General features: G+C 35.0%; 4 protein-coding genes across 7 annotated transcripts; 1 reads left to right on the top strand and 3 right to left on the bottom strand.

Moving 5' to 3' along the window:
- The first annotated feature begins 6,903 nt into the window (after positions 1–6,903).
- On the top strand, positions 6,904–9,872 carry LOC109183438 (vesicle-associated protein 1-3). Its single transcript, XM_019333533.1, has 8 exons — positions 6,904–7,266; positions 7,505–7,575; positions 7,684–7,765; positions 7,864–7,979; positions 8,095–8,253; positions 8,356–8,403; positions 9,262–9,339; positions 9,487–9,872. Exons 1-8 carry the CDS (start codon positions 7,215–7,217, stop codon positions 9,598–9,600), a joined length of 720 nt encoding a protein of 239 aa, XP_019189078.1. The 5' UTR covers positions 6,904–7,214; the 3' UTR covers positions 9,601–9,872.
- A 196-nt stretch (positions 9,873–10,068) lies between these two features.
- Positions 10,069–14,129, bottom strand: LOC109183403 (flavin-containing monooxygenase FMO GS-OX-like 2). 2 transcript variants are annotated; one of them, XM_019333493.1, is made up of 8 exons: positions 13,563–14,129; positions 12,501–12,571; positions 12,240–12,389; positions 11,371–11,453; positions 11,116–11,251; positions 10,858–11,031; positions 10,198–10,375; positions 10,076–10,166 (listed from the first exon to the last, which is right to left on the bottom strand). In XM_019333493.1, the coding sequence occupies exons 1-7, from the start codon at positions 14,095–14,097 to the stop codon at positions 10,217–10,219; spliced, it is 1,308 nt and encodes a 435-aa protein (XP_019189038.1). In that variant the 5' UTR covers positions 14,098–14,129; the 3' UTR covers positions 10,076–10,166; positions 10,198–10,216. The 2 variants fall into 2 exon arrangements, with proteins under 2 accessions (XP_019189030.1, XP_019189038.1); XM_019333485.1 differs by having other exon boundaries at positions 10,069–10,375.
- Positions 14,130–15,354: 1,225 nt separating this feature from the next.
- On the bottom strand, positions 15,355–17,537 carry LOC109183415 (spindle and kinetochore-associated protein 1 homolog). Of its 2 annotated transcripts, none has more exons than XM_019333510.1 (9): positions 17,371–17,537; positions 17,140–17,264; positions 16,786–16,898; positions 16,615–16,684; positions 16,411–16,478; positions 16,193–16,298; positions 16,080–16,109; positions 15,662–15,775; positions 15,355–15,559 (listed from the first exon to the last, which is right to left on the bottom strand). In XM_019333510.1, exons 1-9 carry the CDS (start codon positions 17,465–17,467, stop codon positions 15,482–15,484), a joined length of 801 nt encoding a protein of 266 aa, XP_019189055.1. In that variant the 5' UTR covers positions 17,468–17,537; the 3' UTR covers positions 15,355–15,481. The 2 variants fall into 2 exon arrangements, with proteins under 2 accessions (XP_019189055.1, XP_019189049.1); XM_019333504.1 differs by having other exon boundaries at positions 17,140–17,311; positions 17,415–17,537.
- Positions 17,538–21,630: 4,093 nt separating this feature from the next.
- On the bottom strand, positions 21,631–23,233 carry LOC109183454. Of its 2 annotated transcripts, none has more exons than XM_019333552.1 (2): positions 22,808–23,233; positions 21,631–22,067 (listed from the first exon to the last, which is right to left on the bottom strand). In XM_019333552.1, exons 1-2 carry the CDS (start codon positions 22,931–22,933, stop codon positions 21,774–21,776), a joined length of 420 nt encoding a protein of 139 aa, XP_019189097.1. In that variant the 5' UTR covers positions 22,934–23,233; the 3' UTR covers positions 21,631–21,773. The 2 variants fall into 2 exon arrangements, with proteins under 2 accessions (XP_019189097.1, XP_019189104.1); XM_019333559.1 differs by having other exon boundaries at positions 21,631–22,064.
- Between the last annotated feature and the right edge of the window lie 4,346 nt (positions 23,234–27,579).

The following is a 27,579-nucleotide window of genomic DNA, read 5'->3' as shown; positions in this document are numbered from 1 at the left end:
TTGAGAGTTGATAAGGGCATGCACGTCTTGTTTCAACCGGAGAGTAATGTTTGGGGTTTTCTCAATCACGACATTATAGGCATTACGACTCTCAGGATGATTAACGTTGATACCTAATGGTCCTAATTTGGGGTCTTCCCCTCCATCAAGAAAGAAAAAATAATTAATGTGTTATTATCAATTTTGCTCTTATGAGTTTGACTACATTCTTACTATTATTACACGACTTTAAAAACGATCAATACAAGGGTGATCAATCAAAGTTTATAAGCGAGAATGTCCGTTCACATGACATGTTTTTGTAAAAAGTGAAATTTTTTGTCAATAAAAACTTTGATAATTTGAAATCATGTGACAAAATGCGGTATGATATCACCATATTTCTTCCTAAAAGAACAAATGAAAGTGTACTAACATTATTCGTAGTTGTAAAAAAAAAAATAGTGAAAATGTTGTCAAATTGTGGACCAAAAAGTGACAAAGCTCATAATTAATTATTTAGATTTTAAAAAGATATACAAAATATGAATCAATGAATTTTCAAATTTTGGCATTTGATATTGAAATCTCAGAGGAACACTCAAAGGACAATTTACTATTATGAGTATTTCAAAAAATAAAAAAGACAATTTACTATTATTAGAAGCATAGACTCTCAAGATTCTCTCCACTTTGTGTTCCCATAAACTGATTAAACCTGGTAAACATTGTAGCAATGCATTTGATGTTTGATTTTTCACTCTTTTTGCAACTCTGTAAAGCAGAGATTTTTCTCCTTTGTAATTATTTTGAGATCTCTTTTGTTCCACATTACTAAATTATCTAGCCTTATATATAATTTTGATAGATTATAATTTTTTTTGAATATATATGACCCTGTAACAACGTAGTATCTGTTCATATCTACTTTCTTAACTTATTGAAGTACAAAGAGTCAATACTGCCCCATTAGGGCTGAAACCCATAACCTCCCATTTGCGGGAGTCATTTCATGTCACTAGACCACAAAGTCATTGGCAATAGATTATAATTAGTATTTCAAAAAAAAAAAGGGAGCTCATTGAAAAGTAATTGGTCTGCACGCATGACATAGCGTGTTGATCGTATATATACTATATAATATAAACATAAATGCACCGTCCAACTATCAGTCCTTCAATTAGGCCAACATGCGCAACCCTATCGACTGGAAAACTAACTTGAATAATGTAATATTCAAGCACATATGAAAATTGAACTTAAACGCTACACAACACATATATTACACACAATTACTTTAATTACTTCCCATTGTCATGATTAAATTTTCCCAATTATTTAGTATTAACTCGCATTAATCCCACCAAATGATTTTTTTTTAAAAAAAAAAAAACAGGAATAAGGTTCAAATTGACCACTGAACGTAACCTGAAAATGCAATTAGACCACTGAATGAAAAAAAAAAAGGTGCAATTAGGCCGGCCACCCCGTCTCTCCTTTAAAAAAAAAAATTATTATTAAAATGCCAATTCAACTGTCACGTAAGCATGTAACATGCTGAAATAGATGGTAACTTGCTTTCAGGTGAAATTGTATACATTTGGAGTATTTATTAGCCTAATTGCACTTTTTTTTTTCAGTGACTTAATTGCATTTCCAGGTTACATTCGGTCAATTTGAACCTTATTCTTAAAAAATATCATATACTCAAAATAAACATTTCAATTTATATACTGTGAGATGAGACAGTAAAACACTTTCATATTTTTTTACTGTGTGCATATGACCCATATATCCACACACACACATTTGGGTTTTGGCTAGTTGTCATGGATTCAAACTATTCACTACCATCTGAGATAGACCCCAAGAAACTTTCACGTGATTAGTATCAAACCTTATATTTTTGGGTATCATTGAAAATAACCCATTGCTGTAAAACTGCATATATATTGACACTTGACAGAAAGGAGTGCAGAGAGAAAAGGAAGAAAATGGTGAAAAAGGGCATTAAATTGAATTCTGAGGATTTTGGTGGGGATACGAATCAAGCATTGAAAAGCATCAAACAGGTTGTCTGCAAGCTCAGAAGACAGAAGGACATGTTTCCCATTGAGGGCTAAAACATATCCATTGACTCCCGGAATGACGACTCCTCACATTGTCCCCTCCACCCCCAACGTAGTAACCCATTTTCAATTCGTAGGTTGTTTTTTGATAATAATCTGCACAAATTGCTTCTCCTTTTTTGGGTTTCCTCTTTGGAGCTTCGTAGATTTGGAATCGTGAGATGTTGGAATTGGTGAAAGATTAAAATGTCCCATTGAGAGCATGGATAGATGAAAGGTATTTGAATTGTATTCTTCAAAATATGTTGTCCATTTTTTCTGTTGGGTACCATCTATGACTATTTAAAAAAATAAAAAAATTCAGATATTTAAGCGATCTGCGAAAAGGGCTGTTCATGTGTTGTATGCAGTCTTTTTTTGAATGTTTTTAAACTCAGATATTTAAGCAATCTGTGAATGCTACTGACTCTATTACAATGTAGTATCTGTTTCTCAACCTACGACGTAACAACAAAACTCTATAGATTGACATTCAGTCCCTAATCCGTGCTTAAATCGTGTACAATTATGCTCCGTAATAAATAATTAAATTAATGTGAAAATAATTACTTATGGTATGTCACAATTTATTCTTAACTTGACCAATCAGCTATAAACTTAGTTGTACTTCATTAATTTCAAATTTCTCGATAACGGTGGATTGCCTAATTGGATAATCGTCTTGTTGAACATATAATCTATATAATATATAAATATAAATGTGCAATCCAATTATTGTCTCGTTGAACACATGCTTTAATTTTGTGGCACATACTTTAATTTGGTGTCAGAATAAACCTCATATCAAATTTTACGGTTTATATATAACCTAAAAAATGAAGGGATTACCTGATTTATTGGTCTAAACATTATATTTTTTTTTTGGGTGAGGGGTCTAAACATTATATTACTCATAGGAAAGGAACATTACATTAAATTAAACATGGTGACTACCTGGGATATGATACAGACACAAAAAGTTATGTAGTATGGGGGGTACTCACTGGGCATTTGCCACGTGTACGTATTGGTATGCCCTTCAATTCTGTCCTATACATACAGGTCCCAAGGGCCAAGCCGAGGTGTGTTGTATATATGTGCAGTATGAAATTGGCAGATCCTTTAAAAAGGACAAAAATTTCAAACAAATACATACATGTTTGTATAATGCATGCATGCCATTATAATGTAAGCATGCAACTGCAGGTTGTATCTATTTCAAGGCTTCTGTAAAAATAAGCATTGGACCACAGCAGCATTTATGTACTACTATGGTTACATTTTCATGCATAATAATAATGCATATCCTTTTGGACCCCCCCCCCCCCCCCCTTCCCCAAATTATTGACTAGTCATTATTTACACTTTGGTTTTTGAATTTTTGCAGGGAAATTAGTATGTATACATTGGTTGGTCCTTCAATTTTTTGCTTGCAGAGGAAGTTAGAGATTACAAGAGTTGGTGATAATAACAATACAATAGGTTTGTTTGTATTTGACTCATCATTGTATTGGTTTTCGAGATGGATCAATAAGAGTATACAAGTGCATATCTTAAACAGACGTTACGTAATTTCTGTATACATATGAGTTTAAACTTCTAATATCATGTTTTTCTACTTGAGCTCATCATGTCCTGATCTCTATCTGCTTTGACCGTCTTGTTTACTATTTGAGTATATATTGATATCACTAATGATTTAAATCACAATATATAGAAGACTGTGCGGACTGATTTCGGGCACACCATAAATTAGTATCAGGCACACAACTTAATACACAATGACATACAAGAATAGTATCGTATGAAATTTTATTTTTTAAAGAAATACTACGTATTTGTTAACAATGGTGAAAATTAGAGAGAGTAATATCTATTGCAGTGAGTTTTAGTGCAAATTTCATGCATATTTACTGTCAAAATATTGTCACGCTATTAATGGTGAGATTTTAGTATATAGTAAAGATTTTACAGTACGGTTGAAGGTGAATAGGATTTAGTTAGGTTTTGGTAGGTAGAGTATTTAGAGTTAGGTGTTTGTTGCGTGGTTGGGAAGACACAAGGGCTGAGAAAAATTGTGATGGCAACTGAATAATGAATCAATTATATATGTACTTATGTACTTAATTATGATGTATATTGATGGGGATATGGGACCTAGGAGGTCCATTTTATTAGAAAAGTATTGGCCCAAGTGAGGGGTGAAGGAAGAAGGTTGGCCTAAGTTTTGTTGGGCTAGGAAGACTAGCAAGGTTAGCCCACCAGACTCCCCATGACGTGGAGTGGTTAGTGAGGTCCAAGCACCCATTGGAGTATCAACGACGCCCCCTCTTTCCCGAGGCGGTGCGTTGTGGTGTTCGGAATGATGCGGTATGGTGTGAAGGGGAAAGGTACGCGGCAGGGGTTGGTAATCGACCCTCCAGGCTAGCGCATGACTAATAATGTGAGCACATCGAACTCCCCATGGCATGGCGTGACTAGCAGGGACCACGCACCCCCGGCGCACCATCAGCGCCCCCATCGGCTGGGGGTGGTAGTGAGAGGTAGGGAGGGGTGGTAGAGAAGGTGGGAGAGAAGGTGGAGACGTGGGTGAACACATGAGGCATGCATGGGACACGTGGAGTATGGATATGGAAGACTAGTTGGTGTCGTACACTTGTCAGCAATCCAGAAGGCTCTTCACATTATATAAGGCATCATTCCCTCCCTTCAATACATCATCATCAGAGTACTACAGTCTACCGGCACCCTGGTCTAGTGGTCTCTGGTCTATACTCTCAACCCAGTTACCTGGATTTGATTCGCATAATTAGCTATAGCTCATTCCTTGGGCCGTGATCTTTGTATTTAGGCCGCCATTCTGGACCTATATCCCGGACTTTGTACGTACTATTTTGGGTTTAGCACCCCGATAATAAATTAAAGTTACTATTTTCTTACTCCCCGTTCTGTACCTATATACCCGATTATGGTGGATTTGGTCCTAACAAAACTATCATATATGTTGTAACATTTTGTATTTATTATTTGGTGAGGACATTTTGACTTGATAATAAATTTTGATCAACATAGGTAACTTAGGAACATGCAACTCCTATATTGATAAAATGTGATTATTTAAGGCCCACGAGTCAATTTGTATTCGTGAGGCACTCAAATGGCTAAAGGAGATGAGATATGATGCTATGTAGATTGAATATGATGCACTCTTAGTTATCCAAAAGACTAAACATTGTTGCCCTTGACTCATTCTTTGATTTAGTTTTCAAGACATTCGTAAATTAGCTAATGATTTTTGTAATATTAACTTTTCCTTTGTTAAACGATTCGCAAATATGGCGGCCCACTTAGTAGCTCGAGAAGCCATATTCACGACTGATTGTAGGGCTTGGCTATCCTTGGCCCCTTCTTTTCTTTTTGATGTAATCGTTTTGGACATTAGTCCTTAAGTTTAATGAAGTTGTTTATTTAAAAAAAAAGAAAAAAAAAGAAGGACCACGAGTCCGTCGGTCCGTCCTATCATCCTAAATTAATTTTTCATAGGACATTTAGAGAGTATTCAGTAAAAGTGAGAGAAAACACTAAAAAGGGTTATGTGATTTATTTGCTCACATACGTATGCAACTACATAAGAACATATCTATCAGATCACATTACCTATCAATTATATATTAACAAACTTAATTAATCAATGTATATATATATATATATATATGACAGATTGACCGAGTTTTGGTTTTGTCAACTCGATTTTGTGTATTGGAATATAGATATAGTCATCTCTAGTTTGATGCACTTGAAATTTGAGTGTAATGGAAAAAGTTTTGCCCGAGTATAATACCAAGTAGTAACAACTCAAATAACAAAGGTGTTTTATTACCTCTATATAAAGAGATCAACTTTCTTTTTAAATAAAATAAACGTCTTGTTTGACTCCCTCCGGAAAGAAGACGATTGGTTGCCTTCGTCTCAAAATATCCAAATATGAACACAAAATAATCATGGTTGTTTAAAACACAACTATTTTTTTAAGACAACCGGGTCCATCTTTTTCAGACAGTCATGATTTTGGACAGATAATTAATACGGAGTATATAGAAATGGCCGATAGTTTTTCTAAAAATGTATACACTATGATCCATATAAGTATCAAAACATAACATGTTACCACAAAACACTATGCATATTAGTATATATGGTATGAACATCTTAAACAATAAATTTTGAACAACAATTATTTGCAACAAAGAAATGCTAGATTCTCTTTCAGATAGGCTTTTGAAAGGAGAAGGAAATCTAGAATGTTAACAAATTAAATGTCTATTATTAAATTTACCTTAGCTAATACAATTTGAGAACATCCTAAATAGATAACATTTAGATTTAATTGTATTTATTTGTCAATTTAAAAAGATTATATAATTTTTTTTAATTAGACGCTCAATTACATTTATTTAGTCGATATACAACTAATTTTATACAGTAATTTTCAAGACATATTTAATGTACACTTCTAGAAACCTATACATAAGTAGATAACTTACATTAATAACTTAATTAGCATCAAGCAATTGTCAAACTTGTCATATGAAAACTTCACCACACCATCAATAGTGACATTTCTTAACACCCTTGTTAAACCACTCAACATCATTTAATTTGAAAGCAACAATATAAGACAAATTTTTAAAACATTTGTGATATAATTGAAAATATAATGATAGTTATTAAATACAACATTAATCTTAATATTGGGTTGGTATCTCATTTGGGATTCTAGACAGCCATAAGCCAACTCAGCCTTTCTTGGCACACATGATTGCTCTGCAGATTTCTGCTACTCAATCCCTTTCCCATTTTTACCCTCCAAGAGGGAGGAATCGATAATTACGAGAAATTTAGAGGGGAAATTGGTGTAATTTACTTAATTAAGTAAAATATATATTTATATAGTCAAATAAGAGTTTCATTTCAGTCGTCTTCTTCAAATGGTGTTTTTATATATTCCCATTATTCAACAACCAGAGTAGAAACCCTAGCTCTTCATTTTTTTTCTCAATTTCCATCCAAATTTGCAATCCCGCACCTGTATACTCGTAAACCCAGTTATTCAAAGCTTTGGAGCTAATGGGCATGGGGGATTATCTGAATATTTATCCCGCAGAACTGAAATTCCAATGTAAGTTCATAAAGTTCTGATTTTTATTTCGTTTATCCATACAAGATTTCTTAGTTTAATCGAGCAGTGAATTGGGTTCGCCAGGATTTCAATTTGTTTTTTTTTTTTTTTTTTTTTTCATTATTTAGTTACTTTACTTTAATTGATTAACACAGCTTTGACTTTCTGAGCTTGAAGCATTGATTCCCTTATTGAATGAATAGTGATGCTTATTTGTCTGTGTTTTATGCTGAAAAAGTTGAGTTGAGGAAGCAGAGTACATGCTCCTTGCAACTGACCAACAAGACTGATAGGTATATTGCCTTCAAGGTAATTCTTGTTTGTTGATTCGAATCGGTTTGATATTTTGATATTTGGGATGGTTAATCTTAGTTGTTGTATATTTGTATGAGTGATTGGTTTCTTGTGTGGAAAAAGGTTAAAACGACTAACCCGAAGAAGTATTGTGTTCGCCCTAATGCTGGTGTTGTATTGCCCAACTCCACCTGCAATGTTATTGGTAAAACTTGTAGCTTATTATTATTGTTGTTGTTGAAATTTTCGTAGTTTTGATAGTTTGCCTAATTGTATTGATACTTTTGTGTATGGAATTCGTAGTTACAATGCAGGCACCGAGGGAGGCTCCTCCTGATATGCAACCCAAGGATAAGTTCCTAATTCAGAGCACTATTGCACCGGATGGTTCAACGTCTAAGGACTTGTCACCGGAATTGGTGGGTTTGTTTGATCATCAACTGAATTCTGTACTTTAATCGTCTTTTATTCTTATTTTTATTTTTGTTTTCATGATAGTTTATGGACTCACTTCTCCTGTTAATTTGTTTTTAGTTTAATATGGAGGCTGGGAAAGTTATCAATGAACTTAAATTGAGGGTTGTTTATGTTCCCGCCAATCCTCCCTCACCAGTACCGGAAGAATCTGAAGAGGGTTCTCCTCCAAGAGCTTTGAATGAGAATGAAACTAAAGTTTCTTCGTTGTCACAGGCTGTAAGTGTGGTGTATATATATACGTGTGTGTGTGTGTGTGTGTGTGTATACCTTTATCTTAGTTTTGGTGTTAAATTTGTCGATATTTCTTACTATTATCAGGTATCAAGGTCTTTGGAGGAGCCCAAAGAAAAATTAGCATCTTCTGAGGTGAATAATTTTTTACCCATCCACATCAGAACTTGTATATATTATCTGAATATTCATGCTTGTCATAATAATTGCTAAAGATTGTTGAGAACTCTCTCGTATTTTATTATTTCAAGTTGTCGTAGAGATATCTTCATGAAACACTTATCAGATGTCTATGTTGTGCCTTTCATCATAAGCATTCTAGTTGCCTGTCATCACGAAAAACTGTCACTCTGTGTTCTACCTTTGGGGCTTTGTTAACCCATTCCTCGTTTTTTCATATTTCATTTGCAAAAGATGGGCTCCGGTTATTTAAATTACAAAAAACTTAGTTATACACCGTCTCTGTGAGTTTAGCTGATCTACCTATTTAGCTTACAAGATGAATTGGAGCGGTGAAACCCGGGGTGCTTGTGTGATGTGGCAGCTCTGGTGGGCTTGTTATATATCCTTCATTACTATCATTTTCCTACTAGTTCAATGACAGGCTAGATTCATTTCCGTATATTAGTGATCATTTGTTAATCCTATTGGCCCTGTTTGGTAAACGGTTGTTAACCAATAACTGTTAACTGATTGGGTTAGAGGGTATGACTACTTGATAAGTGATAACATTAGCTGTTAGCTGATAGTTGTTTGGTATAATTTCTTTTCTCAAAAAGCTAATTGAAAAAGTTGCTTTGAGCAGCTTTATGAATTTTAGCATTTTGAAGCTACAAAAAGCTAATTAACCAAACACTTATATCGATTTTTTAACCAAGCCAAACAGCTAATAGTGGTCAAATAAGCCAAAATTGGCTGATAAGCTAACTATTTTATCTCATGTTTTGCCTTTGTTGCGATTCATTAACAACGAATAACATCTTTCTTCGTCAGGCTTGGTCTTTGATTTCAAGGCTGACAGAGGAGAAAGGTTCTGCGGTTCAACAGAATCAGAAGCTACGTCAGGAACTGGTATGCTATAAAATATCCTAGTTTTTTTTTTTTTTTTTTTTTTCTCGTGTTAGTATTGTTACTCTGACCAGATTCTCATCTAAACTTGTTCGTGAAGATCTTTTCTGCTAAAAGATAACCCCGCCTTCCAATATTTCCATTTTGCAGGAGGCAGTAAGAAAAGAACTCAACAAAAGCAAAGCAGGCGGCTTCTCGGTGTTGTTTGTGGTGCTCGTTGGGCTACTAGGTATTCTGCTCGGGTACTTCATCAGGAAGCGTTAGACGCTATTTGACAGGATTGTGGGGTGAGGCGATTTTCGACAGAATTGTGAATCAATCTCAAGCCATTTGTTGTTTAGTATATTTTGTGTTGGTGTTAAAATGTTGGGTCTTTAGACATTATGTATTTGTCTGACACAGAACATTTTTCTTCTTTTACTAGGATAGACACATTCTTGGAAACTTATACATATGATTTTGCCAAAGATGTCAAACACAGAATAAATTTGTGGTTTTCACTTTTCAGATCACATGGGAAGATGAATATTGATCAAGATGATGCCATAATGGTTATATATATATATATATATATATATATATATATATATATATATATATATATATATATATATTGCTATGAACCTTGTAATTGTAATCTTGTCCCATAGAAGATGAAATTTTCTCACAACACCATCGGTCTGACAGGATAGTAGATGGGTAAATTACTGTTGTAATGGTAAATTTGTAATCTTATAGTAGGCGCAGGCTTGTAATTGTAGGTGTAAGAGTCTTTACAACAAATATTGTGAATCGTTTATGTATGACTCTATAATAGATATCGTGAATCGCTTATGAAGGCACATATATGACCAAGTTAAGTGTCTATACATAAGGCTATTTATTCTTCTGGTCTCCAATTTTCATCCCACAGATCCCTTGATGCAGAACTAAATCCATGTTTATAGGCAAACTTGAAAAGGTTGTAAAACATCTGTTTCAGCTCAGGATCAACTGGTGGCACTCCAGCTTGGGCTGCAAGGAAGTCCAGGTACTCCATCTGCAAAACAAAATAACTTGTCAATCTACAATCCATCCTGGTGTAATAGCAGGGTTGTACATATTCTGCCCGCACGAGCTTAGCTCACTGGTTCAGTAGGCAGTATTTGGGAGAAGAGACCAATGTTCGAACTTCGACAGTCACAGTGTGGGGATTATGCCCAAAGTGGACAGATCCCTTGTGTGCACCGGTATTTGACCCTAACTATTGAGCCATTGAGCCACCGTGATTTACATCCTCCCAAGTGCTCTGTCGAGCAGTGGTGTGGGGGAAACTTAGGGTACTACCCGAGTGTGTGCACACATTATGACTCTAGTTGGCAAAAGACCATAAGGAGGTAAACCAGTCACTCGGAGTCGAACTTGAAACCTTGTGGTTTGAAGCGAACAGTCTGACCAAAGTGGTTAGCGTTACCTCCATTGCCCCACAATCTTAGCACTTACACCAAAAAAAGTAAATAGAGAGAATGAATTTTCAAGAACCTCATAGTTATAAAGCCAATGAGTGTGGTGCTTGGGGATTCCATTCTCCTCCATTTGCCTATAATGTGCTTCAACATCAGCCAACATCTCCTCCCTTGAAGGAAGAAGGGCATTGCCAGACAGAACTTGAGCTATCCATTTAGCTTGCAACTCCAGCATTCGAAACACGATAACCTGCCAATCAAGACAAACTCTTAATCCTGTCAAGAAAAAAAAAAAAAAAAAAACTATTTTGGCTGCAGAAGAAGAAGATGATACCCGGTAAGGTATTCCAATAAACGAGAGCCTAGGCGCAAGCTCGGGAGGAAAGACATGCTTGTACAACGGTCCAACGCGGTTGTCATCTACATTTACAACCCCATTTGTGTTCAGGAAAGGGAATTCATATTTGAACCTGGAAAACGTTCAACCATTCAATCGTGTTTTCAAAGAGGCAAAGACCATAATTCCGGTATATAGCTGAAAAGAAAAACATAAAGGAGTAAATATGCATTGATTTGGAACCATATATACCCTGTACAATGAAGAATGGCATCTGCATGAATGGACTCTCCATCTTCAAAAACCACTTCCCCAGTTTCATCAACATGGTCAATCTATAAGTACCCAAAAGAGAGTAAGAGATGCAGTTTCTGCAAGCATGTTGGAGCATAAAAACTCAAAACCTTGCAAATGACTGGAAACAATGCCTTTAAGAATCAAACAAACTGTTGCTAATTGCTATGCCTAATCATATCATCCCTAACTTCCTTAAAAAAGAAAGAAAAAATAAAGGAACCCAGCCAAGTTGGTCAGACTATTGACTAGTGGGAGCGGCCTATGAGTGTTCTTGGTTTGAACTGATCGGACAATCTAACTATTTAAGCTAGTTTAATTTAATAGTCAACCATAACGTTACAACTTACAAGTTCAACTCCTAGTGGGAGCGGTTTAAGGATCTTTTTGTTTTGAGCCGGTTAGCTATAGCAATCTAGGTTGGTTTAACTGGTAACCATAAAGCACAAGTTTGACTCCTAGTGGGAGCGACTTATGGACCTTCTTGATTTGAGCCGGTTAGCTATGGCAACCTATCCTAGGCTGGTTTACCTCTCGTAGTCCTTTGTCAGTCCCTCAACCTAGGTTGGTTTAACAGTCTTGGTAACCATTAAGTTACAAGTTCAACTCCTAGTGTAAGCGGCCTAAGGGTATTCTTGGTTTGAGCTGATCAACTATGGACAGCCTAAACTGATTTACTTCTTATAGCCCTTTGCCAATGTCACCAAAAAAAAAAAAAACATAAAACAAAACAAAATTGTTGCTATGCCTAATCATCCCCAACTTCCTTAAAATAGAAACAAAAAACAACATAACACAAAACAAAACTAAGGGTGAATGATGAATGCCTTAGAATGCTGCCACATGTTTTGATAACCATCAACTTTGGACAGTTTAACATCCTTAGATCTTGATGAAAGATGAACTTCTTTTGCTACAAGGGCTATCTCTCTGGAGATATCATGGGCACTAGCTGAATGTCCAATCAAAACCACAACCTGTGTGCATAACAACCACATAATTTTAACCCCAAAAAAGAAGAAACAAGAACATAATTAATTTGTGTATCCATTTTGGAATAAACAAGAACAGCAACCTAAACAGCTTACAAGATTCTTGTATGGCTCTGAATCTCTGTAGTTGTGACTATGAATTTGTTTCCCAGGCCATTTTTCAATGCCTTGCAGATATCCAGAAGTTGAAACAGTATCAGTTACTTAACTAATTTCATTATCCAGTATACTATTCCACATAAATGGCAGCCAATGATCAAAATACAACCTTTTCAAAGAATTTACAAAACCATCTTTATATTAAAAAAAAAAAAAAAAAAGAAGAAATTTTTTACACTTTTGGTAATTTGACAATAATACCCCTCTCAAATTTGGTCCGGACTATCAAAATTTTCAATTTAAGGGTATGAATTCTGTACATTATGAACATGAATTCTGTGTGATCCTGTCCATGATAGAGAAAATTTCAATTTTGGTCATATGACTATAAGGGCTTTGTTAATTTCAGCACCTGATTTTCAAAAGTGTCAATTTAGTACCTTGACTATGCAATTTTTATCAATTTTGGTCACTCCGGTCAAATTTCGCCGAAAAATTTTAAGATTAAAATAATGAGGGTATTTTTGTCATTTCACATCTCTTCCTTCTTCTCCAACGAATTCATCTTTTCCGGCGAATCCGTCGCAGCAGCACACCTCAAAATACTCTCATTATTTTAACTGTAAACTGCGCTCAAAGATGGGATTTTGGGCGGCGGCGGTGGAGTGGTTGTCGCCGGGAAGAAGCTTAGTCGGAGAAAATGATTGAAGAGATGTGAAATTACTAAAATACCCTCATTATTTTACCTATTAAAATCTTCCGACGAAATTTGACCGGTAATTTGATCGGAGTGACCAAAATTGATAAAAATTACATAGTCAAGATACTAAATTGACACTTTTAAAAGTCGTGCTGAAATTAACAAAACCCATATAGTCATATGACCAAAATTGAAATTTTCTCGTTCACGATATAACAATTGCTTTCAAATAGTCATGTACCAAAATTAAATTTTTTGATAAATAGTCATGACATAATTTGAGAAGGGTATTATTGTCAGGAAGGTACCAAAATTGGAAAAAACTATATAAAAAAAAAAAACTCTTAGAGAGAAGATACCTGGAAACTCTGCTAATCTAGGTTGAGTATAATGGCCAATACAAACCACAACAGCATCAAACACTTCTTCCTCTGAACTCAGTTGACTCGTTCTTCTTGACTCAACGACCCACTTCTCCCCATTCCTGCTTCCGTCAACCTGCTCAACTCGAATAACCTCTGTGTTGAACCGGATGAGCTCAGCGAGTTCAAACTCGGCGGCGAACTCGGTGAGGAACTTAAGCACCTCGGCGTGGCCGGGAAAGTTGGAGAGGTGGCCGTTGTTGGTGACGCGGAATGGGTAGTCGGAAAATCCCATTAAATGTACGGGCAGATTGGTCCGGAGAGATTTGTAGAGGCTGGCGTGAATCACTTCCCGGTTCGGATCACGGCCCAATGGATCGGACTCGACGCGGGGATCGTAAACCCATATCCCGCCTAGGCGGTCGGATTTCTCGTAGACGACAACGCGATGACCGTTCCTCTTGAGTTGTCGGGCCGCCGATAGCCCCGCCACGCCGGCTCCGATCACCGCCACGTTCAGAGTCTCCGCCATTGTCAAGTCCAGTGATAGCGTAGTGGTCCGGTAAAAGATATGTGTCGGAATTCTTATGAAGACAAGTTTGCTCACTTTTTATATTCATGAAAAGAACGTTGACTAGATCCATGTAGCCGCCATTTCCTGTTTTTTTTTTTTAAAATAATTTTATTTGTAACATGTTAAAAACACGTAAACACTTACCTCTACCGGCGATGAAAACATGACTAAAAATTTTGTAATTTTTTTGGGTATCAAGCAGGAGAGAGGAGAAGAGAAGAGAAAAAAATGAGAAAGTAAAAAAGAAATTTTTTTGGCAAGAAAAAGTAAGAAATAAAAAATAATTACGCGCCTAGATGGCGGGTGCTGTCGTGACTAATAAGCTAATTATGTTACCAAAAAAAGTCAAAGTGTATTTTTACTTTCTACTCTATTTTTTACTTTATGCTAAGATGTCATGTTATGTTGGACATCGTTTCTATTCATTAAGTTTTCTTTACCAAATAAAATTCGTTCACGTGACAACATCTAAAGTTTTTCTAAGATTAGAGGGAGCAATGGACATCATCATATCTTTGGAACGAAGATAATGTAATTTAAAATCAGAGATTTAACTCTTGTTAAGGATGCACCATGTTATAAAATGAGTCAGACTTTATGAGTATTGCTTAAGTTGAATCTAAATTAATCAAGTTATAAAATTTTAGTGCTTATTTTATAAAATAATAAATAATAAAGTAACAAAAATACATACCCAAAATTGTGTGTGTATTAAATTGCATTAGTACATTCAACATTCAACATCAACAACATTAAAAAAGCAAAAAAAAAAAAAAAAAAAAAAACACCACAATAAAAAGTGATAATTATATCACGAGCTTTATGCCTTTGCGTACTCATGTTGTTTTGTCCATTTTTATCCAATTTTGAAGACGACATATACCAGATGTCTAGGATCAAATCTTCAACATTATCTTTACACGACATATACCAAAGGTCTTGGTTCAAATATTCAACTTTACTATAACCTTTTGCTCTACTCTTGAGCCATTTCAATCTACTCGAGCATAACCTAACATTGAGTCGTATTCGAGTTCAGCTCTGGTCATACCCGCAAGTATAACTCTTACTCAGAAGAAAGTTTGACTCATAACTCTTAAACATAACCTGCAAGTTTGACTTTTACTCGAGAGAAAGTCTAACTCAGAACTCTTTAACTTAGTGTAGTTTCATTTTCATTTCTATGAAATTCTTTATACTGGAAACTACATACCATTCTTTTTGTCAAGGGTTCCATTACATCAAGTTGCACTAGCTGGAACTTGTATCATTACACAAGTGACTGTTCAAGATGTATATCATCATGCCAAGTACTGTCCACAGAAGCATAGTTTTAGCAACTTTATTGAGGCCTTACAAGAAGGAATACGCGGTGATGGGAAATTCGAGTTTCACCAATACGACCAGTGTGTCTAAGGACCTGCAAATAGAAAAATAGGTAGCAATGTAGTTGTAGGGTCACTTGTGTGGTAATTGATAGACAACCTAATCCCATGAAAGTGTGTCAAAGTAAAGCACTCACAGTCAATATTGCTTTTCCTGTATTGTCGAGCTTCAGTGAAGGGCCTTTAATGTCAGACTCAAGAAAGAAATGTTTCCCCTTAACTGCTTCTGTTGCTGCAATCTCTCTTAGTTCCTGCAATACATGAGGAATTTTAATTTCAAGGAATTAAATCAAATACAATCAGGTTCCCAAAGTAATGAAGTAACCAGAAGGGAAGGGAGAATAAGATGAACATTCAATTAAAACAGGAATTCGATGGAACCAATTTTTCCATTGGAGTTACTGATGTTATACTTGTGCTACAGTGATAGACAGTTTGATCATGTTAATAGGGGTCTAGCAATCAGGATCTGATGGAACCATTAGAAAGCTATTTACCATTGTAGATAATATTTGAAATTTATCAACTTTTACAGGCAAGATTGAGTTGACTTACCATTGCTCTCTCGATGATATTCTCTGTCAACTGCATACACAAATTTAATAATCAGCATGCATTTTTGTTTCTTTGTTAGATTGTGTTAAGATTGCAATCATAAAGACCGACACCTTCTTTCTAGGGGCTGTTATGAGCTGGGAATTTGCTTCAGCATACATCGCCATGTCATTAATTGCTGCATTGACCTTATCAAGAGTGAGCCTCCCTCTCATGTACCTAGATTTCAGTCATCTTAAATCTAGGAAACTAACATAACATATAATAAGCACTGACAGAAATCATAGGTTTATCCACTGGCTTTGCATCGGAAGAAACAGAATATACTTACGCTGGACAGGAATTCAGATCATCAGCACTTAGGTACCACAGAGGTGGCGAGGCACGGCCCTTTTTCTCCTAAAATATGATAACAGATGAAGGAATTACTCCCACTTGGTACCCCAAAACAATTCCAAGTTTTGTTTTTCTTCTGGTGGATTAAGAAGAGAAATATCACCGTGTACATGTAGTTAGAAAATCAAGGGGTACTTACTCTGGGTGCAGGCTCCTCAACTTTCAGAGACTCAAAACTCAAGTCACCTTTACAAGGTTCAGGTTGGACACTAGGTATGAGTAAAAACACAAACAAATTAGACCGGCATGAACTTTCATTCAATCCAAATAAATTTGTACAAACGTGTATCCAAGTGGAAAGCTGAATTACCACTTAATTGTATCTTGTGTAGTGTAAGTCATTCTTCCAGACAAATTCAATGGCATATTAGCTGCAAGTGTTTGCAGCTTCTTCTGTTGTTGCAGTGATGCCTCTATCAACTTCTGAAGTGATAATAAGCACACAATCTCAGTTTTTTTTTTTTAAGTTCAAACCCCTTAGCAAGCTAGTATCTTAACATAATTATTTTACAATTCACACCTAAAAAGGCACTTCTAATACCATGAATTTTAAACTTCCTATATTTATGAACAAAATCACGCAAGTCCAGATTAGTAAATTAAAGTTGAAAGGTCAATTTAGCGCAAGAAATATACACAGAACAAAAGGAAAGCAGATGAATACTTTAGCTTTGGGAATGGCTTCAGTTTCTTCACGCAACCGGGTTCGGATCTTCTGAAGCTGGAGCTCCATTCCGCTTAGTGCTGAGTCGACGGCAGATAAATCGGAGACACTACTCGCAGGATACACTGCAAAAATTCCGCATAATGATAAGAAAATCCTAAGATTACGAAACCTGAAAAGAAAGCTTTTTGCACAAAAAAGGAATTGTTTTGGGAATTGGGAGTACTGAACTGTTTCGAGCGATGACGAGCTGCTGAAGCTCGGCGATGCGAGCATTGAAGGCGGAGATGAGTGAATCCAGCGAAGTCCCTGCTTCTTTCACGTCCATTTTTTCCTCTCTCTCCCTCACTATCTCTCTGAAAATGGTCTCCCCTGAGAGTAGAGTTGAAGAAGAGCTATGAAATTGAAATCCCTAATGTCAATTTGGCGGGAGTTTACTTAAACTACATCTGGTACCTTAAATGGGCCGGGTTATTTGAATGAAATGTTAAGGAAATCAGGCCTAAGCCCAAATTAATCTAACGAAAATCCAATGAAGAAGTGTAAAACTTCAGCAAACGGCCCAATCTTTTTGATTGGGCAAATTATTCTGTGGACTCGGGTCCAACTTGCAAGGTGGACCCGAATGTAAAGATACACCATTTATATACTAAATGTTCAGAATTTGTTTTTTAAAAATTCATAATTTGTGATGATCCTGTATTATATTCACAATGTTCAGACTAAGGTCTACCTTGCAAGGTTATAAAAAAGTAGTTGCTTCGGATCTTCTTGGCGTCTTACTAGTGTTACAAAAAAGGGGATCAAGAGATCAAGAAGAGAAAACGAAATTAAAGAAAATGAGTTTATGTGGTTCAATCGAGAGCCTACGTACATGACGCATAACACAACCCTAAATGTACGTTTACAAAATTACCCTAGTATTGTAACTTGGGGGCCGGGAGCTGTCGCCCTTACACTCCCGACCCACTTAGCGAACCCAATTCAAGTTCGAACCACGAAGATAGGTGTTGTCGCTTCCTTCTGCTTTGTTTTGTTGCAATGTACGCTTCATTCAATACACTCTAACACGAATCATCTTCCAATAACATATGAAACTACGCTCCAACACTTGTCATCTTTCAATAATCACTACTGGAAATTATTGAATTTCTGACCACCTGAAAGTGATCTTAAATCAAGTCGAAAGTAAAAAGGGGTTGGAAATAATAACAAAGATTTTTCCGGATACCAAAAGTGGTCGGAACAAGACTTTTGACTTGATTTAAGATCACTTTCAGGTGGTCGGAAATTCCATAATTTCCAATAGTGAACATATGAGAAAAAACATGACCGACGACATACACTCAACGTTTATCTAAATAAAAAGATTCAAACGTGGAATTCATTATGTTTTGCCTATGACTTAGCAATATAATCCAATGGGGGTCCAGCACTAAATAATCATTCATTGTTGGACTTGCAAGAATCATGCATGCATCGTCGCAGGACTAATAAGGGATGACATGACATAAGTTAGTAGCACCATACAAATGGCTAGCTTGTCCACTAATATAAGAAAATGTTATCATTTGTCACAATCATATTATCCAAGTACTCAAGTAACATTGAATAAAAACACTACAACAATGTACATCCTAAATGTATGGATCTTGTTAGTGTCCATCACATCCAACTATACAATCATGCAACACAATCATATATATCCAAATCAAAACCAGAGCTCATATATAGTTGATGTTAGTATGTTATTGGATACATAATTATTATTGATTGGAAACCAGTTATTAAGTCATTGAAATGATTAATTATTCACTTTTTATTTTCTTTTAATGTTGCATATGTTCACACTCTCTTTTATGCAAATTCCAACAACTTTCCTTTTATATTTCTTAAATTATGGTGTCACGCGATATTAATTTTGATAATTTTTGTATCTTTGTGTGTGCATAAAAGTCTAGATAAGACCAAGGTTGTTTGCATGCTAGGTGTGAAAATTAAAGTGCGTTCTATGTTAAATTCGTTTTGTGAGCCTAACCAGCAAAGTAATCCTAACTAAGTTGACCGGGTTATTAGGTTGGTAATTAGTTATAAGGTTATAAGTTCGACTCTCAATGAAAGCAGCATATTGGCCTTTTTAGTTAAAACCAGTCCGACAATCTAATTAGGCTAGTTTTTCATTACCCCATTTTGGTCATTTGCCGACTAGGGTCGCAAGGTGAGGTCTACATAGAGTTCTACTACATAAACTCCTAAATCATATTCCCTGATGTGGTAGGCGTTACGTTGATAGGCTGTTTTTTCATGTGGGTCCCCATACAAGTGTCTACATCAAGATTAGGCTGTTTTTTCATGTGGGTCCCCATACAAGTGTCTACATCAAGATTTTGTGTGTGGGAGTAAATGTAGTATTTTCGGGTCTACATAATATACATTGTCAAGTGGGCCTGGAATCTATCGGCAACTTCTACTACGCTAAAGATGGAGGAATGGCGGTGGTAAAATACATGAACTAAATCCTGGCCGGGGTGCAATAAATTGAAGCGTAACAACCTCTGCATCGTCTCCATTTATGACACAACCAGCCACCATAATATAGTGAAAGCAACCTATGACGCATCATAAATAATGTCGCACGTCTCAGACGACAGACATATACATACATTGCTAAGATCAACAATATCTATGACTGTTTTGTATATGATTGTCAAACTATGATCACAAATTCAATGCATCCCAAACATATTAAAAGTTGACCCGTCAATGAATTCATAGTAAGGGTTAGGAGAGTAAGGATGTCCACATTTAATTTCTTGACTTTTACACAACCGACAATATTGATTTTGCAAAAAATTATGATTCAGAGGGAAATTCACAACCACTGCTCGATAATATACAATGGGTAAACATTATTTTTGTGCAATAACACACTCAAATCACACAAGAGAGGTAAATTGCATTAGCTAGGGAGACATTGAGTGACGGGCTCGACTGATGAGAGGGTGTTGACAAAAATTAAACTCGTGATCCTTTGAAACAAAAATCATGCTCAATCCACGCACCTACCCATTTCGGGAAAAAATAATGATTTTTTGTCCATGAACTATAAAGAAAAAATAGTTTTTGTCCTTTAATTATATTTGTCGCCACTTTTTGTCCATCAATTATATGGCCTGGGAAGTTAGTTGTTATTTTCATTTCTAAGTTCTAATAATGTTGGGTTAAAGAAGCACTTCACAAGCAATTGAGTCATTGACAAAAAATTTAAAAAAAAAAAATGTAGACAATTGAAGAACGAAATTAGAAGTGTTATTATTTTTTTTTTTGTTTTTATATATAAATATAATTTAGGGATGAGAAATTGAGAATTATCATTTTTCCGGCCTTAACCTCTTTAAGAAACTCTTGAGAAAATACTACACTTGTTTATTATGTGAATATTGAATGACTAATTATGTTCATTTTGTAAAAATCATTCAACAAACTAAATTTAATTTGTTCGAATTAAAAGTCTATAATTTAAGATTTCACTAAGCTAATAATTAAATTAGAAGTTTAATGTATGTTATTCTTTTTACCCCGACAGAGTGACTAAGTGAGTAGAACATAATTTTTGTATTTAAAAATCACGAGTTTAACTATTGACAACACCTTCTTGGTTGAGTTCTTTTTCTTTACATCAGCTAGGGTTAAAAATCGTGAGTTTTCCAGCCGTGTGTACTAAATAAATAAATAAATATATATATATATATATATATATATATATATATATATATATATATATATATATATATATATATATATATATATATATATATACACACACACACACGCAAAACATCAGCAAGATAACAAAGAGCTAGGTTTTTCTGTTAATAATTTGATTAGTACCTGTTTAATGAATAAAAAAATTATATTAACAACATTATCTTTGTCATATATACTCTCATAATTTTTTTTTTTTTTGAGTACGATTACTGACTCTATTACAATGTAATAGATGTCGACCTCCTATTTAAAGAGCCACTTTGTGCCACTAAATTACAAGGTCATTGGCATATATACTCATAATTAATAAAGCAAAGCAAACAGAAACTAATTAGTATAAATTTCACACAAACACACAAATGGATATTCTAGATCAATTTTGGTCCCAAATATTTTAATTATATGAACAATTTTGCAATATAGTCGATGTGATCTAATATTAATAAAATAAAAACAAAGAATAAAATTGAAATAAATAATAATAGAGTCTTTAAATTCAAATATCAAACTCTCTTATTTCTCATTAAATGTATAAAAACAAAGGAGTATATATTGTTCTACGATACTGATCCAAGATGAAAAGAGTCATCACATATATTGCATACCATATCATTAATAAAATGATCAGAATCGACATGATATATATATATCATTTATATATTCATAATGATTAGGTATATATATATTAGGGTTTCATGCATATATATATATAGTACTGCTAGCTAGGAAGATCCAGGCCGACCCAGTGGTACTAGGTAATTTCCTCGTTGATCATCAGTGTTAAATCCTAATTACGTAATTAAAGACATTAATTACCAGCATTACATAAGACCGACATATATGCTCGCATGATCTCATCATCACTCTCAGTTGTGGACAGGAGGGTGTGTTCTTGCCGGTAAATAATCCAAATTGAACTCTGCCTGTGGTTCTCCCCTCTTCTTCTCTCTAACCTTCCATGTCACAGAAGAAGAAACTGCACCATCTTTTTCGCCATTTTTATTACCCATCTTCTTCTTCTTCTCATGATCATGATGATGATGGGCTTCTTTTCTTGCTTTTTCCTCATGTTTCTTATCGCTGATTTTAATGGATTCTTCTTCCGGCACTGATGAAGTGGAAGCCCTATAATGTTTCAGCTTCTCTTCTGTCATGGTCTGTTGCAAACATCACAAAATCCACAAGACCAACAGTTAATTAGCTTAGGGTTTTACCTCGAACATTAATCGAAATTAGATCTTGTTAATTAGCTTAGGGTTTTACCTCTAACATTAATCGAAATTAGATCTTGTTGACTACCACAATAAAAAAAATAAAAAATAAAAAATAAAAACCCAACATTTTTGGGTGAGGAGGAAACCCTAAATCCCGTTCCAAGCAAACTAAAAGGGTAAATTGTACTAGAAAGATATGTGCAGCAGACCTGATCGACCAAGATGACTTTGAAAAGAATTAAACTTGTGACCTTTTTGTCAACAAAAGTCTGCATCTACTATTTGAAGGTAGATTTTGAGTGAAGTTCGTCTTGTGACCCTAGTTGGTAGGTATTAAGAGTTAAACCAAGAAAGCCAATACACAGCTCCTATTAAGAATTAAATTTGAAATTTAGTTGACAGGTAAACCAACCTATATTAATTGACTTAAACCAAGAAAGCCAATACACAGCTCCTATTAAGAGTCAAATTTGAAATTTTGTAATCGCAAAATTAACTGCATGTCATACCAACTTGACTGAATTTGCTCCAAATTTATATTTCACCCATTCAACTACCTTTTGGGGCCAAAATCTAACCCTTTTTAAAAAAAAAAAAAAAATATTTCGCGGGGCCAAAATGCATATGCAAAATAAATAGAAACAAAACTAATTAAGAATCTAGTACTAGTATCTGAACAAACTAACCTTGCTGAGAAGATGCAATCTCTTTGGAAGTTGATTGTTGATGAGGCCAAAACACCTAGCACTTGAGCCATGGCAGAAAAGGAATGACAGGAAAACAACTACAAGAAGATGGGAAATGATGGACATTATACTAGCTAGGGTTATTGCAGAAGCTGAAAGATTATTGATTTCTTGGAGGGATTCAAGATCTGGCAATTGGCAATGGCAGAATTTATACTTAATTGTGGGAGGGGGAAAAAATGAGCAATAAATGCAGATTTTGGAAGGATTCAACTGTTTCAACTGCAGAACATGCAGATGTATGGGTGATGGGAGTGTGAAGAGAGGAATGAAGATATGGGTGGCCTATTATTTGTCTCTTTCACATATCTACCAATGGGGACCCAAATACATACACATATTAAAACCCCATCAGGGAAAGAGAAGAAGAAACACTTGCAGCCTCCCACTACGTATATATATCAAGGAAGAAAGGTGGGTGTTTAGGGGGGGGGGGGGGGGGGGGGGATGCAAATTCAAAAAAAAAAATTGTTTCTTTTGTATTATATACTCCGTATTAGGGAAAAGTGGGATTTTGATATTTTGAGATTAACATTTGGTGGTTTTAATACCTAACTATTATGCATGATCAAATCGTTGCAATTTCGATCGTTCTACTAACCGGTTGGAAGAAATTAAAGCCTATTGGGATAGAGAAAGATATTTGTTACACACTAAAACATCATGGGTTTATTAAAATTATGTGGTGACAAAAATAATTTACCGGTCGTCCTAATGAAGTTTCTTCAAATTGTTAGCAAAAGGGCTGAAATTGTAACGATTTGAAGTAATTGAGTGGGGTTGCGGCTTAGAAGGTCATTTCAACATTCTGTTAGCGAAACGAGACACTAACAACTATAAAAGTATATAATAAAAAAAAAACAGTAAATAAAATTGTACATTCACTACTACCTATACATTTTATATCAGCAACCTGTCCACTTTGGTCATAACCCCTACACCAGGGCTATCAAGATTCGAACTTTGATCTTTTCTCCTAAATACTGTCTACTAAACTATTGAGTTAAACTCGTGCTGAGATATTATTTTATAATAATTTGTATAAAGAGGTGGGAGCAAGAGAACAAGAGAAGCAAGAAAGCAAGAGCCTGTCTGGTTTTGCATCTTCCGAGGTGGAGTATGTACCTCTTTCCATGTCTTTGTGTTAGATGATTAGGCTAAAGCTACATTGGATTAGATGGACAAATGCATTCATATATATGGCTTCTAGTGATTTAAATCACAACTTTTGCCCACAATTTTACCTTGATAATCTTACCAAATGTTATTATATATAATAAGCCAAAAGCCATAAAGGGACAACCCTTTATTATAGGTTGACAAATTAAAATGTTCAACTATATATATATTAACTCTGTGTCCCCTATATATACGAGCACATTGTATGTGCATTCTAGCTGGATTGTTAGCAGAATATATATATGGTCAAGTAATAAAGTATTAGAAAAGGGTTTAAAATTCCTTGAAATACAACATTATGCACACTCTTCTATGGTCATATAACATTATATTATGCAATCTTTTTCCACTTCCAAAACTGATAATTTATAATAATTAAACAAGGTGTCAATATCTATGTAGTTGATTTGATATCTGATTCATTATTTGATGAGATTTGGACAAAGTATGGTAGGAGGTCTAAGAGTTGATACTTTTGTTAAACCATTCCAGCAACTCAAACTCAAAATGATTTTTTTTAGGGTTCACAAAGTAAATAAAAGAAGTGAACTATCATGTAGTGTGATGGCATTTCGATTACTATTTCAAATAAATGGTTATAGATTTGAATCTGTACAGAATAGATACTACCTTGTAACTGCCCGCCCACTATAGTAAGAAAAACTATCAACTCCCTGCAAATTTATAATGTCCCAAATCATCAATACTTATGTATGTAACCGATTTAAAATCTGATTCGCTGTTTAAAATTTCAACGAAGTCATAAATCTAAATTAATAGTTTTGTTAGATTTGTAGGGACATTGTAATAAAGCATATGTTTCTTTAATAATATTTGAAATAATATCCACGAACTTGAATCAATTCACATTAAATTTAATTAATTAGTTGAACACAAGACACTCCAATAACCAGAATCTGGGGTGGAGAATGGAGATGCATCAAGCTCTGATCTCATCCATAGGAGATCATGCATGGAAGATGAAAGAAAGGGTACAGAAGGACATTGTTGCATGGCCTGCACAATAAATGCCACTCTTGCCAGGAACACTGAACAATGCCCTAATTAACCGCAGATAACGGTCGCACATGCCACGTGGCATGAAGAAACACATCGTGGCCCACTTGCCCAACTACCAAGTCTCTATGCAATCCCACTCATTAATAACAAATTCTTGTATTCTCTTCCTATATATATGTTTATGTTTAGCAATTTTTTCCTCTTCTTCTCCCAAAGGGTTGAATCTCCAAGGCTAAGTGCTCTCTACACCCTGATAAAATAATTGAAAGAATTTCATAATGAAATTGATCAATTTAATTGTTAGTAAACTTTATGGGCTTCGGGTCGACCCATTGATTTCGAGCTAAGATTGACATCCTTATATTTATATGGTCAATAACGTAACTCTATTTTCTTTTGAGTGACAAAGAAAAATCACAAACAATATTTAAGGGTGTGTGCTACTGTACTAGTCTGGGTAAATCTCGCTCAAGTGACAAATTAAACTACACAAGAGATACAAATCATACTAAAAATACCCTGTAGATAAGCTCAACCAAGAAAATAATAGATAATAATCGAGCTCATGACCTTTATATTTGTCAATAATTCTAATTTAACAATATAAACACGTAATTCAACTATTCAAGACCAAAGTGCTTAAATCTTAGGGGTGATGCTATTATGCTATAACATTAGTCTACACTGGTGACGTTGAAATCACTTAGACACAACCTTAATTATTTACTTTTTAAAATACCAACGATCCTTTGTTTTTTTTACCCAACAATTCTAATCCTCTAAAATCATCCACCATTATTATTCCTAAAAGGTTGAATCCCCAACTTCAAAAGTTTTCACGTCCCAACTCTGCGGAGTTGGGAGGATATAAATCATGGTAACTCAGCTGAACATAGAAATTAGATATTTATTTATTGTGCACAAAGAGTCTTTTCATTTTGAGAGATTGCTCCCACACTATCGCTGGTGAGACTCGATCCGAGTTATTGAACCCAAACTTTATTCCTATGATCAACTGAGTTGCCTATGTCAACAGCATAGGATCATTATTTTTCCGATGCAAGGAGGAGGCAAAACTAGTTTGCAAGACCATATTGAAACTAGCACACCTTCTATACACATATATATATACACTAACATATCCTATATATGTAGTTATACATATATTTCGATGTATGGTGCTTTATATATATTATGTTGGATCACTAGCTAGATCGACGGCGGAACAACGGTGGTTACCGAGGAGGAGTTGGGGCCGGGGAAGGTGGTGGTGGGGATTAGGGACGACGGGACGGGCGTTGACAATCGACACTGTCTTGCTAAAGCCAAGCATTCTTGGTTGCCTCGTCACCCTTGTCTCCACGGCACAACATATATTATTTTTATTTCTTTTTTATTTTCTGCATCATTTATTTAAATTAAACCCAAAAAGAAAAAAAAATAAAACAGAAAATTAAAAAAAAAAATGTCACGCAGATTTAACCTTGGAAAAAGGAAGTCAGTATAGTAAGCTTTTTACAAGAAAGAATGTCAGTACCAAGTGGGTGGCAAATGTTTGTTCCATCTGTTGTTGTATTAACCCTTTGGGTGGAGGGCCAGACATACAGCTTTCATGCAATACACATAATTCCTTTTTTTTTTTTTTTTTTTTTTTTTTGAAAAGCATGCAATACACATAATGTATCAATCAAAATTATAAATCTTAACCCGCACCGCACGAGTTTAACTCACTAGTTCTGTAAGTAGTATTTAGAAAAAAAGACTAAGGTTCGAACTACACTAACAGCAGTGTGGATTATGTTTAAAGTGAGTAAATTCTTTGTGCACACGACATTTGATCATGTCTGCTGAGCTATTGAATCACATTGATTTATATACTCTGTGGAGCCAGGATGTGGAGATCATTTTTTATTATTAATAATTTAAACCTCAAGCGATCCACCGCTCTTGCATGTGAGACTTGGTGAATAAAGATAGTGATTCTAGCTCTTGTTTATTATCAAACACATTTTACCTTTATTAAAATCTACTTTAATTTTACTATGAAATATTTGATTTTGATTATGATTTCAATATTCGAACTAAATACCCGCTTAAAATCTGGCCCACACTAGAAAGAACAAGAAAGTATGCCTAAATCCAGAAAGGTGGATCTGGCCCAGAGCATAGTATACAAGTTTAATTTAGCTAATAATATTCATGAAATTAAAAAGCTATTATTGTCTTCTTTACATAAAGTAATATCTATGCTTAATCTCTCACCCAATATCTATTTTTGCTATATTTATGAATAAATCTCACTCGTGTAGTCGTGTGTAATAATCTTCAAAATCACACAGGATAAGTGAATCGCATTGAAAAAACCTTCTGTGACGGGTTCGACCCAAAAACTGTTGGTAAGAATCGAACTTATTTTAGAATCTATTTGTTTTCTATTTTAAGTGAATATCCGTTGCTTGTTTTGTTGTTGTTAAGTTAATAGGCTTGACCATGTGTTTTCTCCTGGTTGGGTC

Source organism: Ipomoea nil, unplaced genomic scaffold (genome assembly GCF_001879475.1).
Source record: "Ipomoea nil cultivar Tokyo-kokei standard unplaced genomic scaffold, Asagao_1.1 scaffold0188, whole genome shotgun sequence".
Lineage (NCBI taxonomy): Eukaryota > Viridiplantae > Streptophyta > Magnoliopsida > Solanales > Convolvulaceae > Ipomoea > Ipomoea nil.
Note: the sequence above shows the minus strand (reverse complement) of the source record. Positions and strands in the feature narration are given on the sequence as shown.